Here is a 15,904-nt window from a genome sequence, read left to right on the forward strand (position 1 = left end):
TCCCAGCTCTGCGCCATCACCAGAATGCCCCATGGCCAACAGCTGAATATGAATGATAGGGCACAGATAAATTTCAGGAGGAAAGGAAGTTACAGTTTCCACAAGCCTGATCCTCAAGGTCAATCAAACTGGGGTGCCTGTTACCTACAATTGATCCACATTTAATCTAGAGTGAAGCATACAAAAGAAAAGAAAATGCATTGAGTCCACCAGGAAGGAACATACTTCTTGCAGGTTTTGTCGGTCTTTAAATGGGACATAGGGATGTACTGATGGAGGCCTTCCCCTTCAAATTTCAAATCCTGTATCAAAAGAAAGCAGAAATAAAATAAAATTGATTAAAAATTCACTTGAAACACTCCATGCAAAGTGGGTTTTTCTAAGACCTGGATATGCTTGCCCTAAAGGTTAAGGTTCCCGAAGACAAATAAAAACATGGGGGTTATACCTTTAACAGCCCCCTTTTGTAGAATATGACTTTCCTCACTCTGCTTAGTTACTTTTGGCCAGGAAGGTGGAGAGAATAACAAAGAACATCAAAAAAGGAGGAGAAGAGAGAGAGAGAACTCAAGATGAAACCTTCAATCCTTTACAAGCAGTACTTCTGCCTTATGCTATGGGTCACACAGATCAACCCCGGTAGAGTGTAAGAGGGAACTACAAAATGTTCTAATAGGAGGCCAGGACCCTGACTCCACAGCAATCATGAAGGCCAGACAAGCAAATGTTGGCAGTTCCTTAATAAGTCTCAAGGTTGGAATGATGTTCCACGGCTCCTAGCTCTGTCCTCTGGACACCTGGGTCGGGTCCACTTCATAGATCTTCTTTGCTAGCCCGTGTTGGCAGTAAAGTCACTTCCTCAGCTGGTTTCCAGCCAGTAGATTTGGGAGTCCAAGGTCACCCTTATTTTGGTTTCTCTCTGTCTCTTTTAGTTCAAGCAGTTGGCTTTTCTGCTTATCTAATTCCATTTACAACTCTGTGAATCTTCTGTGAATCTTAGAAGAGTTCACTTCATAAGACAAAAACCAAATCTAGAAATCTCTTGAGGAGAAGGCCTTCCCTACCACAGGCTTCCACTGAAAGGATGCCATGTGATGCATTGTGCTTGGTTTTGATAAATAAGTTTCTTGATACAGCTCTGCCAAAAGAAGCTCTGGAATACGTATGTGAGATCTAATAAAACATCAGATTCGACTAAATAAATATTCTTAAGTTTAATGGCATATTAATTAGCAGTGAGATTTCATAATGACAATGTTCATCTATGTTTACTGACCACTGATACCCTACTGGGCACTGTACTTCATTCAGTTTCTTATTCTGTAGATATCTATTACGGTTTCATTTTATGCCAGACACAGTGCTAGAAGCCAGGAATACAGTGGTATATAAAGATCTATATTATATCTGAAATTATAAATTCATCTTTCTAATGGACATAATAAATAAAATTAACTAGAAAAATAAACAAAACAATGACAAGGATGGTAGGAACAATCCAAAGAAGAGTCTGGAGAAGACTTTTAAGGGACAAGGTTGTGGGAGAAAGGTTAGAAAAGAATGACTTTTTTAAAATGAGACCTGAGTTGAAGAACAGTTTATCCATGCAAAAAGCAAAAGAAATTAGTGCTCCGGGCAGAAAGAACAGCATGTACAAAAGTCCTGAGGTAGGACATAGTTTTATATATTTTAAAAAGAAAATCAGTGTGGCCTAAGTACAGCCCCGAAGGAGAAAATAGGAAAACTGGGCTAGAAACATAAATAGGTTCTTGCATGACTTGCAGGTGATGTTAACTGACCTACATATTATGTGCAACTGGGAAGCCAGTAAAAGTTTTAAGTAAATGAGTAGTAATTATCTGTCCTATGTATCACCAGTGATGAAAACTTAAAAATATTAAATGCATGTTTATTTATTCTTCTTTCCTATAAATTATGTTTCTCAGCAAAACTCAGCTACTATAGCTCCAGATAATTGGAGAGGGGAAATATCTTCCCAATATGGAGGACACTAAAAAGGAATCACAACTGGGAAGCCTAGGTGGCACAGTCAGGTGAGACTCTGCCTCTTGATTTCAGCTCAGGTCATCATCTCAGGGTCATGAGATCGAGTCCCCCAGTCAGGCTCTGTGCTCAGTGCAGAGTCTGCTAAAGACTCTCCCTCTCTCTCTGCACCCCCCAAATAAATAAATAAATCTAAAAAAAAAAAAAAAAATCACAACTAAAATGCATAAGGCAGAGGGAAACCTTTCCACTTTTGCTCCTAGTGGATTATGAACCGGAGAAGGAGGTAAAAATAAGGGAACCAAGCAGCTAAATGTGCATGAGGAGTGGCTTTTTCTCACCCCAACCCTTCCTCTCCAAGGCAGAAATCCTTCGGAATTACAGAAGAAGTGTGAGACAGTTTGAGGAGAAATCAAAGAATAGAAGGGTCATGCCAGGCTTTCAATTCAAATTCTGAGAAGAGACACATCCCATGGTAACCCCATCTACCAACACGGTGGGTGTGACATTAGTTAACCGCATTAGAGCAAAATGGAGCTTTGTTGTGGTTGATCACCAAGAAGGGCCAAGTTTAGGATCTATATTGGTGAGGGTCCCAGCAGAAACATATGCATTCTCAAAATTAGATGACTGGAGGAGGAAGATTTATTTATAAATGTGTCATTGCAAAGCTGTGGATTTAGGATCAGGCTTTTTTCACTGTTAGGCTTGGAGGGTTGAGGAGACAGAGTAGTCACCAGACCCTGGAAGGAGAGTCATATAAAGTCATCTGTCTTGATTAGAACAATGACCCTGGGAGGAGGGATTGAGGCAGCTCAATGCAGGGAGAGCAGAACTATCACATGACCTCTCTTCTCTCCTTCCTAACCCTTAACAACATTCCCTATTAATGGGAAGCAACCAGAAGCCACAGGGAACAGTAACCCTATGGATGTGCCCTCACAGTTTAGTCTTGTACGACAGAAAACACTATAGATTAAGCCTGGCAACCTTACCGAGGAGCTAATGGTGTACCTAGAATAAGCTGTAGGGTGAACCACTTCACTAAACTAGGAAGTTTTGCCGATGAATTGAGTGAGGAAGATGAGGGGAAATAAAAAACCAAAAATGAATTTCAAATTTCTGGCCTAAGTCAATGTTCTCTAGTGCCATTTACTGGGATAGGACATATGGGATAGATAATGCAAACAACAGTTATTGTTATTGATTTTATTTTATTTTATTTTATTTATTTATTTGAGAGACTGAGAGAGAGCATGAGCAGGAGGAGGGACAGAGGAAGAAGCAGACTACCCGTGGACCAATGTGGATCCCTGGACTCTGGGATCGTGACCTGAGCCAAAGGCAGATGCTTAACCAACATAGCCACCCAGGTGCCTGCAAACAAGGTTTTGAGGAAAAAAATATCAGCTTCCAGGTTGGACATGTTAAATCTGCAGTGTTTTTGTGATACCCACATGGCAATGGTAAGCAGGAGTGAGATAGGGAGTCTGACAGTAAGAGGAGAAATCAGAGCTTCTGGCTGTCCCCAGCAAGATAATGGAATTTAGGTGATGGGAATGAGAGAAGCCACCTTGAGACACTTCTAAGCACCTCTGGAGTCTATCATTTGATTCTTACAACAGCCCTAGGATGGCTATGCTCTGAGCGATATACTGATTCTGCAGATGGGTAAACTTCAGGCTCTTGCCCAAGGTTGTAGCACATGGTGGAGTCTGGAGCCAGCTCTCTGAGGTTCCAGAGCTCAGTTCTTAATCCATGGAATTGGCCTTTCTCGTAGTCGCCTTGCTGTTTTAGAGGCTACATGCATAGGGTGACCGTTTTCTTCACTCACTTGACCCCATATAGTTTCTATTATTAGCCCTTCACCCACATCCTTGTAAAAACAATTAAGATTAGGATCAATGGCTGTATGTAATCCTTTGGAAATGAATAAAAAGGGCCAAACAGTAAAACTTTATTAAAACAGGAAATTTTCCTTTGCACCAACCATTTTCCAAAAGAGATCAAACAGAGCCAGCATGGTTTGCAAAGAGAATGAATGCCCTCATCGAGCTAGCTATTTTCAAATCCTCTCAAGTACGTGAGAAACATCGATTATTTATTAACAGTAAACTAATTAAAATTTATCACCTCATTAAGGAAGATTTTATCACAAACTTTATGATGTAACAATTATTTCATGCAGCTTTGGTCGTATTTCTTCTTCCATATAAAATAACTCTTTTTTGTATAGAGTGTATTCCAAAATATTTTGCAACACAGACTTTCTACCATATCCTCTTCATCTGAACAAGTGATAGTTTGTTATAATTGGGGATTACCCAGAGAACAGTTTGGCAAAAATTATCAGTAAATACTGTTGCTAAACCAGAAATTAAGATAGCTATGTTCTGCATATTCATCCAACATCTAATTAGATATCACTAAAAATTTAAATATTGACTTCCCAAAAATATGTCTTCATATTTTCCTGGTCTGAACCACGTTTTCTAACAAAAGTAAGAAAAAATTACAAGGACGACAAGATTGTTCTGGATGCTTCTATACTCAAAAAAAAAAAAAAAACATAAGATAATGACTCTAAAAGTTGCTAGTTTTTTCATAAATATCCAAAGACCCTCAAAAACTATTTCTATTTCCTTGTCTCTCTCTCTCTTTTTTTTTTTACAAGTAATGTTAAGTCACCAAAGAATCAGTTGATGTCTATTTTTCATTTTATCTAACAGTGAATTCTTTACTTGGATGTTATTATTCAGACTCTTTTTGCCTGTGATAATGGCTAGCACAGGGAAAAAGAAAGAAATGAAGGACATAATTCAATTTTAGCTAATATTTGTTGAGTACCTGAAATATACTAGGCACTGAACTATGGGGATTTTATATAACAGCTTCTGAGTCCTCACATTAACTCTTTCAGATAAACACTATTATTATGCTTGCTTTTGAAGTGAGGAAACTGAGTAAAGCAAGATTAGATCAAGCCTGGAGTGTTGGCCTCTAGAACACATGTTCCTAATCCTTATATTATGGAGTTCTGAGTTTGATTTTTTTGTTGTTGTTTTTAAATATTTATTTATTTATTTAAGAGAGAGCAAGAGAGCACAAAAGGGAGAGTCAGGCAGAGGGAGAGGGAGAAGCAGGCTCCCCACTAAGCAGGGAGCCCAATGTGGAACTCAATCCGAGGACTCTGGGATAATGACCTAAGCTGAAGACAGACACTTAATCGACTGAGCCACGCAGGCACCCATGAGTTTAATATTGTTTAACCATATATTAGGTGATTCGAACGAACTCTCTTTATTCAAAAGCAATGCTTGGTAGGCAAATACACCATATGAGAAAGTATTGCCACACTACAATTACATATTTAGAAATAACAAAAACCTAAATTTATATGGAAAATCATCTCTATACTGGTATTCCATATATCAAATTTATAAAACAGTAGTATTAAAACTGCCTTTGAACTCAATGTCAGTCCTTCAATTTTTTTTTTCTAAAAACTTAAAATTTGATGAGCATGCCAAGCAATGCATGCAATATATATAGTGAAATCTTGCATGGAAATGCATGATCTACACATCTATGTAGAAATGCCATCCCTGGTGTTTTAACTATTTTAATTTTCTCTCAGTTTTCAAAAAAATTCACATTTAAGTACATAGGTACAAGCAACTTTAAGATATGTCAATCTTAAATATGTATATATCACTAAATGTATACATAGGATCTGTATATATGATATAATGAATACTTCTATGATGATTGAAAATGTAAATATGTCATAAAAATAAAAATGCTAAGTCAAATCATAGGTGAGAGTGGAATTATCCTTTGAAGGGCACAACCTTATTAAAATAATTCACTTTAAATAGAGCCATTTGTAAAATTACTTAAACTGAACGATTAACCCAATAGGCATCAAGCTAAAAAATAATAGGCAAAACTGCCTTGGAAAACTTAAATAGTTTAAATTTATGGATGAAACCCAAAAAAATGTCTAGGCACTTTAAACTCTGGATTAATGTTTTTTTAAATATCAGAGTGAGAAGTGAGATTACACCATGGTTAAAACAAAACAAAACAAAACAAAACAACAACAACAACAACAAAAGCAAAACAAAACAAAAAAACTTCCAAAAGTATTTCTTCAAATATATGCCAAAAAACAATGAAAGTTGTTTTTCCATTCTACACCATCTTTTATATGAATCTCAGGGGAGCCAGATCCCAGATCCATATAAGAATGGGTTTTCGAGGGGTGCATGGATGGCTTTTCTGACGGGCTGAGTAATATTCCATAGTATCAATGAACCACATCTTCTTTATCCATTCATCTGTTGAAGGACATCTCTGTTCCTTCCATAGTTTGGTTATTGTGGACATTGCTGCTATGAACATTAGGGTGCATGTGTCCTTTTCTTTCACTAAGTCTGTATCTTTGGAGTAAATAGTGCAAATACGGGGTCACAGGTTAGCTCTATTTTGAACTTCTCGAGAAACCTCCATACTGTTTTCCAGAGTGGCTATATCAACTTGCATTCCAACCAACATTGTAAGAAGGTCCCCCTTTCTCCACATCCTTGCCAACACTTATTGTTTCCTGTCTTGTTAATTTTTGCCATTCTAACGGGTGTAAGTTGATATCTTATTTGTGGTTTTGATTTGTATTTCCCTGATGGCTAGTGGCACTGAACATTTTTTCATATGTCTTTTAGCCAGTTGCATGTCTTCTTTGGAGAAGTGTCTGTTCATGCCTTCTGTCCATTTCTTGACTAGATTATTTGGTTTTTTGGATGTTAAGTTTGAGAAGTTCTTTATACATTTTGGATACTAACCCTTCATCCGTAATGTCATTTACAGATATCGTCTCCCATTCTGTGGGTTGCTTCCTAGCTTTGTTGACTGTTCCCTTTGCTGTGCAAAAGGTTTTTATCTTGATGAAGTCCCAAAAGTTCATTTTTACTCTTTTTCCCCTTGTCTTTATAAACATGTGTTGAAAGAGGTCCCTGTGGTCAAAGTTGAAGAGGTTACTGTCTGTGTTCTCCTCTAGGATTTTGATGGATTCCTGTCTCACATTTAGGTCTTTCATGAACTTTGAGTTTATCTTTTTAATAACTGCTTTACTGAGTCATGAAGTAAAGAAATGTTTCTTACATTTAATATAAAATCATGCCTTTAAATGAAAATAAAATAATAAAATAAAATAAATCATATCTTTTGCCTTTCAAATAAAGTGTCTACCAAGACCTAATACCATGAAAACTCTTTCTTCATGTACTGTTTCTATTTATTTATTTATTTATTTTGAGAGAAATAGAGAGCACAAGCAGGGAAGAGAGGTAGGGAGAGAAGGAGAGAATCTTAAGCAGGCTCTATGTCCAGCAGAGAGCCTGACACAGGGCTTGATCTCAGGACCCTGAGATCATGACCTGAGCAGAAACCAAGACTCAGATGCTTAGCCACCTGAGCCACCTTGTCTTTTTAGAAGAAGACTTCTAGGGTGACAAAATAATGGCAGTTGGACAGAGAAACTTCTACTTTATGGAAGAATTACAGCTAATAAATTTACACAAAGTGGTGATATATAAATCCATAATTTTGCAATTCTTTATGAAATTATTATTTCAAGCAAGAATTACCAATTGATACGCTATAAAAACACTCAAAAGTGAGTGGTAGATAAGGAAGTGGATATTGTTTGCTACAAAGTAGTATCACACAGATTTTTTTTGTTTCAAAGGGAAAATAATAGATGAGTCAAGCTATCCATGACTAATTTTAGCACATAAAAGATACAATAACCAGATATTACTCATCTCTAGATGTGTCAAAATATGGACTTCCCAATATTGTTTCTAATGTCTTCCAACCAAAGATATTCATCTTGAATTCAGTCAGCAGCTTTAGATCAACTTCCATATTATTAGAAGTACAAGGAATAAGACAACAGGCTAACATCATCAGATGGAAGCAATGTCACACATCTGTCTACAGAATGTTTACAGTACATCTGAGCCAATCAACCTGTCAGGCTTGACTTACAAGACACAAGACAAGATGTACTGCATGGTCCTGATTAGTTCCTGGTTTGGACAAAAATAAAGTAAAGGGTATTTTGGGGATAGTTGTTGTATTTGAGTATACATTGGATATTAAATAAAATTAAGAAATTATTTTGAATTTGATTAACTATGCTGATAGCTTGGAATTGATCTTATTTTTTGATGGCATAAGGAAGTTACTTTGTTTGGGGGGGTGCTGGCTCCACATGCCTCTTACAAAATGAACATAATTATTCATTATACGGCTGACCCTTCTTCTAAGACCTGTCAATGGAGATGTCCAATGGTTTCTTATTATAAAACTGCCATCGGATAATGGCCTTTAGTAAGGGACTGGCCACCAGAATGACCACCCTCAGTGGTCACTGCTAAAATTAGCCAGGAGAACTGGACCCATGAGAGAAAGGTTACATATTTCTGACTTAACCTTTTAAAATATTAAACAATGAGTTTTAGGTCACCAGAGTGGAATATTGGGTCAAAGAGTCCCAAACAAATCACTTCATGATGATTACCCTAAAAATCAGTATCTTTACTTTTACCCTAATCCCTTAAAGGCTTAATTCCTCTTTTTCATATTTCTCTGAAGTTATACTCTGCAACAGTAGTTCTCTTTATTAAGTTGACCCAAGAGAGGAGTAATTTCACTAGAGAACCAATTAGTGCACTTGAGAATATTTTTTTAATGTGAATTTTAAGATAAAAGGATTAGACACCAAAGTTTCCTATACATGCGATGTATATTTGGTTTCCAATTGACATTTCTTCATAGATGTTATTTTCTTGTGAGAGAGGTGGAAAATTTAGCAGATGTAAATTCATTGTTATAGTGGTCAAAGTAATATTTTGAAAGCTTTTCATTACCTGAGCAAAGTTGTCTCTGTGAAGCTTTATTGGGCAGTAAAATAGAGTGAATAAGAAGAGCTAGGGCACCTAGTGGCTCAGTGGGTTAAACCTCTGCCGTTGGCTCAGGTCATGATCTCAAGGTCCTGGGATTGAGTTCCGCATTGGCGGGCTCTCTGCTCAGCAGGGAGCCTGCTTCCCCCTCTCTCTCTCTGCCTGCCTCTCTGCCTATTTGTGATCTCTCTCTCTCTGTCAAATAAATAAAACCTTTTAAAAAATAGCTAATAATTTATGATTGATAATCATAGCTAATAATTTTTTCCTAAACCAAAAAAATTAAAAAAAAATAAAAACTTTAATATTTCAGGTTCTTTTTGGAAAATTTCTATGAACCTGTAAAACATCTTTTACACTATATATATATATTTTTTTTTTTTAATTTGGAAATGGTTTTAAAATGTGATTTATTCACTGCCGTGTGAAAATATTTTTCTTTTTTTCAACAACATTTTAAAACAAGTTTATTGTGATGTAAGTAATATTTAAAAGCCTGCACATTTCATGAGTACAATTGGATGAGTATGGAAACAATCACTATAATCAGAATGATAGACACAGCCATCATTTCCAAAAGTTTCCCTGCATCTTTTTTAATGTGTTGTAAAAATGTTTAGTACAAGTTGCACATTCTTGACAAATTTTAAGTAAACATTCAATCTTATTGACTGTACGTACTATGGTATATATCAGTTTTCTAGAACTAATTCCTTTTGTATAAATGAAATTTTATACCAACTTAACAACTCCTGTAAAAACATTGCAAAATGACCTAGGGGAAACTTCGTGAGGAGTGGGATTTCTTTCCTGTACGCTCTGCCGTCAACTTCATTTCCTCTGGCACAGGAAGATAGCTGTGCTCTCTGCTCCTGGAATCTTGCTAATAATTTTACCCTTTATTATAATAAATGCATTAAAAACTTGAGGTATGCTATCAGTTATCTATTGCTTTGGGGTCTTTTCAAACATTTATTTATTTAATTATTTGAGAGCAAAATTGAAAGCAAGAGAGAGAGAGACAGATAGACAGATAGAGAAATAAGTGGGGAGGGGCAGAGGGAGAGACAGTCCTAAACAGACTCCAGGCTGTGTGTGGAAACCCAGGCAGGACTTGATCTCAGCACCCTGAGACCATAACCCTAACCAAAACCAAGAGTCAGATGCTTAACCGACCAGGGGACCTAGGCACCCCTGTTCTCTCTTGCTTTGTAACAAAATCCTTAGCATCTGGAAAGGGCAAACTTTGATCATCCTGCTTTGTGAGGATCAGAAAGCTGGGATTGGCCTAGCAGGATGGTTCTGTCTCAGGGCTACTCACAGACTACAGTGAGTGAGTTAGCAGGGACTGAGTCAGCTCAGGCAGCTGTGAGGAAGCTCTCTTGACCTCACACATGCCCCTGCATGACTGCTTGCTCACACAGCAGCTGACTTCCCCTAAAGTAAGTGATCCAAGAGAGGACCCACACAGAAACCCCTGTCAGCAAAGACATGCATCGCTTCTCCAGTATTCATTAGAACTTGTACATGATTCCAACCAATACTTCAGGAGAGGTGATGCAGGGTCCAAATCTCAGAAGGTAAGGACCATCAGGATCCTATTCAGGGTGCCTGCCCCAGGGAGAAGAGGTTACAAAACCCCCATGTCCTTTCCTACTAAGCACCTCATTCTAAAGCATCATTCCAAGGATAATCCATGATCTGCATAAATCTCCAAAATTTTGTGGAAATTGTGGGACTGTGACAAGAACTGGGATCCAGTAAAAACTTGTCATAAAAGAACCACATCTTTAATCATTAAAATCATCTGTTTTTATTTGCATATACTTGGCACACCAGGTTACAGTAGTTTCAGGAGCTCATAAATAGTGATACAAGAAGTTTCTCCATTATGCTGTGCTCAGCACAAGTGTAGCTTCTATCTGTCACCACACAGCCCTATTCCTTCATATTCATAAAATCTCAAAGCTGATGACGTAAATTCCAGCACACACTAATTACCTGGGCGTTGCAGAGTAACAGCAATAGGGGAAAAATTACCAAAAAAAATCCTCTATAAAAAATTATATTTTCTGAAAGGAAGCTACTCAATACAAATGACAAAAAATAAAGTGTTTTGAGGAACTTTCTTTAATACTTATAAAGTTTTGCCTCTAGTATTAAATGTATGCGGGGGCTTTCCAAACATATGGATTATTTTTTTGGCATTATATCTGTTTCCCCTTTTATACTGATGTCATTCATCTTAAGGTTTCCTTAATATTTTATATTACTTTCATTAACAGTTATTTTAAAAAGGAGCTTGATATTCATAGGGAATGAGCAGGCTGACAGTCCAACTTGGGTGGCATGCCTGCTGAGGGTTTTTTGGTTCTTTTATTTTATTTTTTTTTAATATTTATTTACCCACTTGAGATAGAGAGAGAGGGAGAGAGAATCTTAAGCAGGCTCCACTCTCAAGCATCAAGCTGGTCTCAGGGCTCAAACCCAGGACCCTGAGATCACAGCCTGAGCCAAAACCAAGAGTGGGCTCCTCAACCAACTGAGCCACCCAGGCACCCCTCTGTGGAGGGTTTTGTCACAGAACAAGGAAAAGCTTCATTGAAAAGTTTCAAGTATGGAGAGCTTTTTAGTGGAGTAATAGAACTAAAACATGGAGCAAGATGAACAGAGGAATAAAAACAGATTCCTCAAAATCATAGACAGAGATAATTTATACATTATTTTATAGAACCAGGTAAAATCTTAACAGGACCTTAAACAAGAACCGCTTTAAATAATGGTGAGAAATTTTACATGAACACACACATACACACACACACACACACACACACACAATCACATATGTATGTTCTGTTCTTTCAATGTCTTCATTCCACATAAAATGACTTTTGCATTTTAGGAGCTTAACAAGCATTCTTTTTTTTAAGATTTTATTTATTTATTTAACACGAGAGAGAGAGAGAGAGAGAGAGAGAGCGCGCGCGCACAAGCAAGGAAAGCGGCAGGCAGAGGGAGAAGCAGGCTCCCTGCTGTGCAGGGAGCCCGATGCGGGGCTTGATCCCAGAACCCTGGAATCAAATCACCTGAGCTGAAGGCAGACACTTAACCAACTGAGCTACCAAGGGGCCCAATGAGTATTCTTTTTGAACATTAAGTTTACATATATTTCTAGGCTCCTGTTATTTACAATATATAAGAAAAAGTCCTTATCTATAAGAAAATTATGATTGTTTTTATATTTGAATAATAATGCAATGTACTATAGGCTCAAAAACAGGTAAGATGGGAAATTCCTGATTAGTAAAGATATTGGATTAGTAATATATGATTAGGTAGTTAATATTTTTATTATTTTAATAGCACTTATTGGATCAGCTCTTTAATTATACACAACATTGTGACAACATTGTATAATATGAATTAGTATCTCTATCTTATTGAAGCTAATATCCTGAGAGTTTAATTGAGTTGTCTAAGACCACATATGCCTAAGATTTCGAGGTTATTTAAACCCGTTATTCTCTCACTCCGAAATCCAAGTCCGTCCGCCATCACATGATATGTTCTTCAAAAGTAACTAACAAGGCAGGTAACACCTAGCTTGAGAAGTTATTTAACACTTTTGACCAAGGAAGTAAAATAATCAGTTATACCTTAAGCATTAATCCGAGAATGGATTAGAACGAAGGGAGAAGAGAAACCAGGAAAACAGCTAAGATTTTGTTAAAGTGCCGTATGCTTGACACTTGTTACCTCATAGGCGGTGAACTACCTTAATAAGAAGCATTTTGTTAATTGCACAGCTGTTCATCAAGGGAAGGAATTTTTATATTTAAAAGAATGTATTTAAGCCACATTGTGATTTTTTCCTTTAGTCACTTGGGGAGGGTGGACTGAAAAAAATTATTTATTTCTATTTTTGTTAAGATTTTTAGAAAAATAGTATCTTCTGAAGTAATTTCTCAGGCGATTCCAAATGGCACAAAACAAGTTCTAGAAGAGAATTCACACTCTTTCTTCCTCCACAGCCTGCCCCACCCTTTCTCATTCCTAACATTCCTGCTTCTGCATTTCTAATTCCCTTCATTCACAAATCGGTCCTAAAAAGTTATATATTCATGCAAAAATTATGACATTGCGAATCATTCCAAGGTTTTACAAGTACCTATGATCACTATACATGCTAAAAGAAGAAAATGACCTTTTCAAAGAGAAGGGCGAAAAAGAAGGTAAGGAATAACCCTCCCCCCCCCCCCCGACCCGCAAGGAGAGCTGGAAAATGATAGCTTTTTTTTTTTTTAGATTTTATTTATTTATTTGACAGAGAGAGATCACAGTAGACAGAGAGGCAGGCAGAGAGAGAGATAAAGGGAAGCAGGTTCCCTGCTGAGCAGAGAGACCGATGCGGGACTCGATCCCAGGACCCTGAGATCATGACCCGAGCGGAAGGCAGCAGCTTAACCCACTCAGCCACCCAGGCACCCCGATTTTTGTTTTTAATTACATACTGGAAATACACATCTTTCACCTTTACAAAAAAATGACAGGATGTGTATTAATATTCCTAGAATATGAGTATTTGCCGGGCACCCACAAGAGCCCTGATGCCCAGTAGGCTGAGGCTAGCCCTGCCCATCACAAGTCTGTGACACGTGATCCAAGCTGAGCCAACATGATTTCAGATTGGAGCCCAATGAGGAGGATTCAGGAATCTAGTACATGGCCTGTGAAGTCCAATCAGATGGAAGTACGGGGCATTTGAAACACTGAGAGAGAAAAAAACCTCCCATATGAATTTTAGCAAATTCATTATTTTATTTATTCATTCAATTTATTTATTCATTCAATTAACAATGACGGTGTCTGTCTGTTGTTTGACAATAAGTGCTAAACAAGGTTGGCATATGACCTTGAGGCAAAATAAACATATTAAAAGAGGCCCTGAGAATTATAAAATGTCTTTTATAACTATAAAAAATTATAAAATTATAAAAAACATAAAAATTAATTATAAAAATTATTAAACATTATAAGAATTGTCTTTTATGATTATAGATATTATAAATAATATATAATTATAATTTTTATAATTATAATTAGAACCATTAAATGGCTCTAATATTCTGATTTCTCTCCTGACTTAACTGCAGTGAGGCAATTATTAGAGAAGGCATCCACCCAATAAGGAAATAAACTCAAATTCTGCACAACTATATGTCCCAATTCAACAGCTCCAGCCATATCTCAAATCTCCTTTCTTTTTTATTTCACCGTAGTTTCCATATATCTACTTTCAGCTTTCACCATTCATTTCATAATAAGAAAATATCTTGTAAAATTTGCTACACTTTTTGGATTCCAAAACAAATTTGACAAACTACCTTTAGTTTCCAATCCTTAATTAATATATCTCTCCAGGCCATTGAATGAGGCCTCCCTCTCCCTCTAGTTGGTGAAACTGCGGGTGCCCCCCATTCCATAAAGTGTTCGTAGAGTTTTCTGTTTTCTTGTCAATCCCCACATTTCTTTAAACTGTGCATACATGGGCATGTGTATTTAAATAATCTAAACTGAGGCATTAAAACAAAATGAACATGCAAAATGCACTGCAGTGCTTTCCTTTGATTCTAGTTCTCTATGTGATAATCCCACTTGATCTAGAACCATAGAGTAATAATAACTGGAATGTCTATATTTGGTTTTTTTTTTCCCCCAGGAATAGTTAATTCAATTTTATTCATCATCCATTGAGGACACTGAGTACATTAACATTTAAAACAATTATTCACATTCCCTCACCCCATGAATCTTGGTTTGTCAAACTGCCGGAAATGTCACTTGATAGAGATTTGGGCTGAGCAGATGTTCTACTATTCTGCTGTGTCTCAATATGAGTTTGTTTCATCACTTATTTTTCTCCAGCAACTGGCTGAGATCGGTTCTATTGCTTCATAGTATGGGCACCATACCTAGTCCAATTTGGTTCAAATTCCAGTTGGTTGTTGCTAGTTTTGTGACTTCAGACAAATAACTAAATATCTCTGAGTCTTTGTTTCCTCATCTGTAAACTGTGAGTAGGAATATATTTCTAATTTAATTATACATCATTACTATTTTATCAGCCGTAACACTGGGTAATATTGAGTTCTCTGAAAACATATATTTACACATATAAAAATACTATGTATATGTATAAGCTATATATGCGGGCTTTTTTGTTTTTGTTACTCTGCTATTTATTTTCCTTGTTCTCATGTAGTAAGATGAGCAGAAAGCTATAAATTATCTAATCACAATGCCCACTGAACATGTCATATAATATCTATATATAATATCTATATAATATAAAATGTCATATAATATCAATAATCACTAATCACAATGCCCAGTGAACATGTCATCACACTGGTCCACTTCTGCTTTCTATGCTAGTTCTGACTAAGGAACAATTCTGTTCAGAGTTTGGCTTGTCTTCAAATCAGAAAATAACAAAATGTTGGGGGCACAGATTTTAATGAAGACTTTTGATGGAGCATTTGCCCGGCTCTATAAAATTTATGAAATTAATATTCACCAAGCAACAATTCTTCCCAGAGCTCACTGCCAAGGTCCCAGCCATTTATCCAGAGTAATTAGTATAGCTTCCTTCCCAAAGCTAATCTTTATCCCATGCCTATAATGGCCCAGGCACTCTACTAATTGTTTATCTAAATTATCTCATTCATTATTTGATGTTCTAATATAAGCTTCACACCAAATTATGAAGGGGATACTATTATTATTTCTATTTTACGGAACAAAACAAAAAAAATGAAGCAAAGAGAGGTCAACTTGCCCAAGGTCAAGTTGAATAGCTGGAATCTGAATCCATTCTATTCCCCTCTCCCCCGAGCCTCTGTGCCTGTAATCTCATCCACATGCCATGTCTCCAG

General features: G+C 36.8%; 1 protein-coding gene across 1 annotated transcript in view; it reads right to left on the minus strand.

Annotated features, from left to right (window-relative positions):
• Nucleotides 1-15,904, minus strand: part of LOC101675906 — a gene marked incomplete at its 5' end in the record, with an annotated part of 303,240 nt that overhangs the window by 228,029 nt on the left and 59,307 nt on the right. The window contains one exon of the mRNA XM_004753752.2: nucleotides 226-302. Within this exon, the coding sequence (XP_004753809.2) occupies nucleotides 226-302 (77 nt within the window). The remainder of the gene's footprint in view (nucleotides 1-225; nucleotides 303-15,904) is intronic.

The sequence above is a fragment of the Mustela putorius genome, unplaced genomic scaffold, assembly GCF_011764305.1.
Source record: "Mustela putorius furo isolate JIRA1106 unplaced genomic scaffold, ASM1176430v1.1 tig00003870_pilon_pilon_pilon, whole genome shotgun sequence".
Taxonomy (NCBI): Eukaryota; Metazoa; Chordata; class Mammalia; order Carnivora; family Mustelidae; genus Mustela; species Mustela putorius.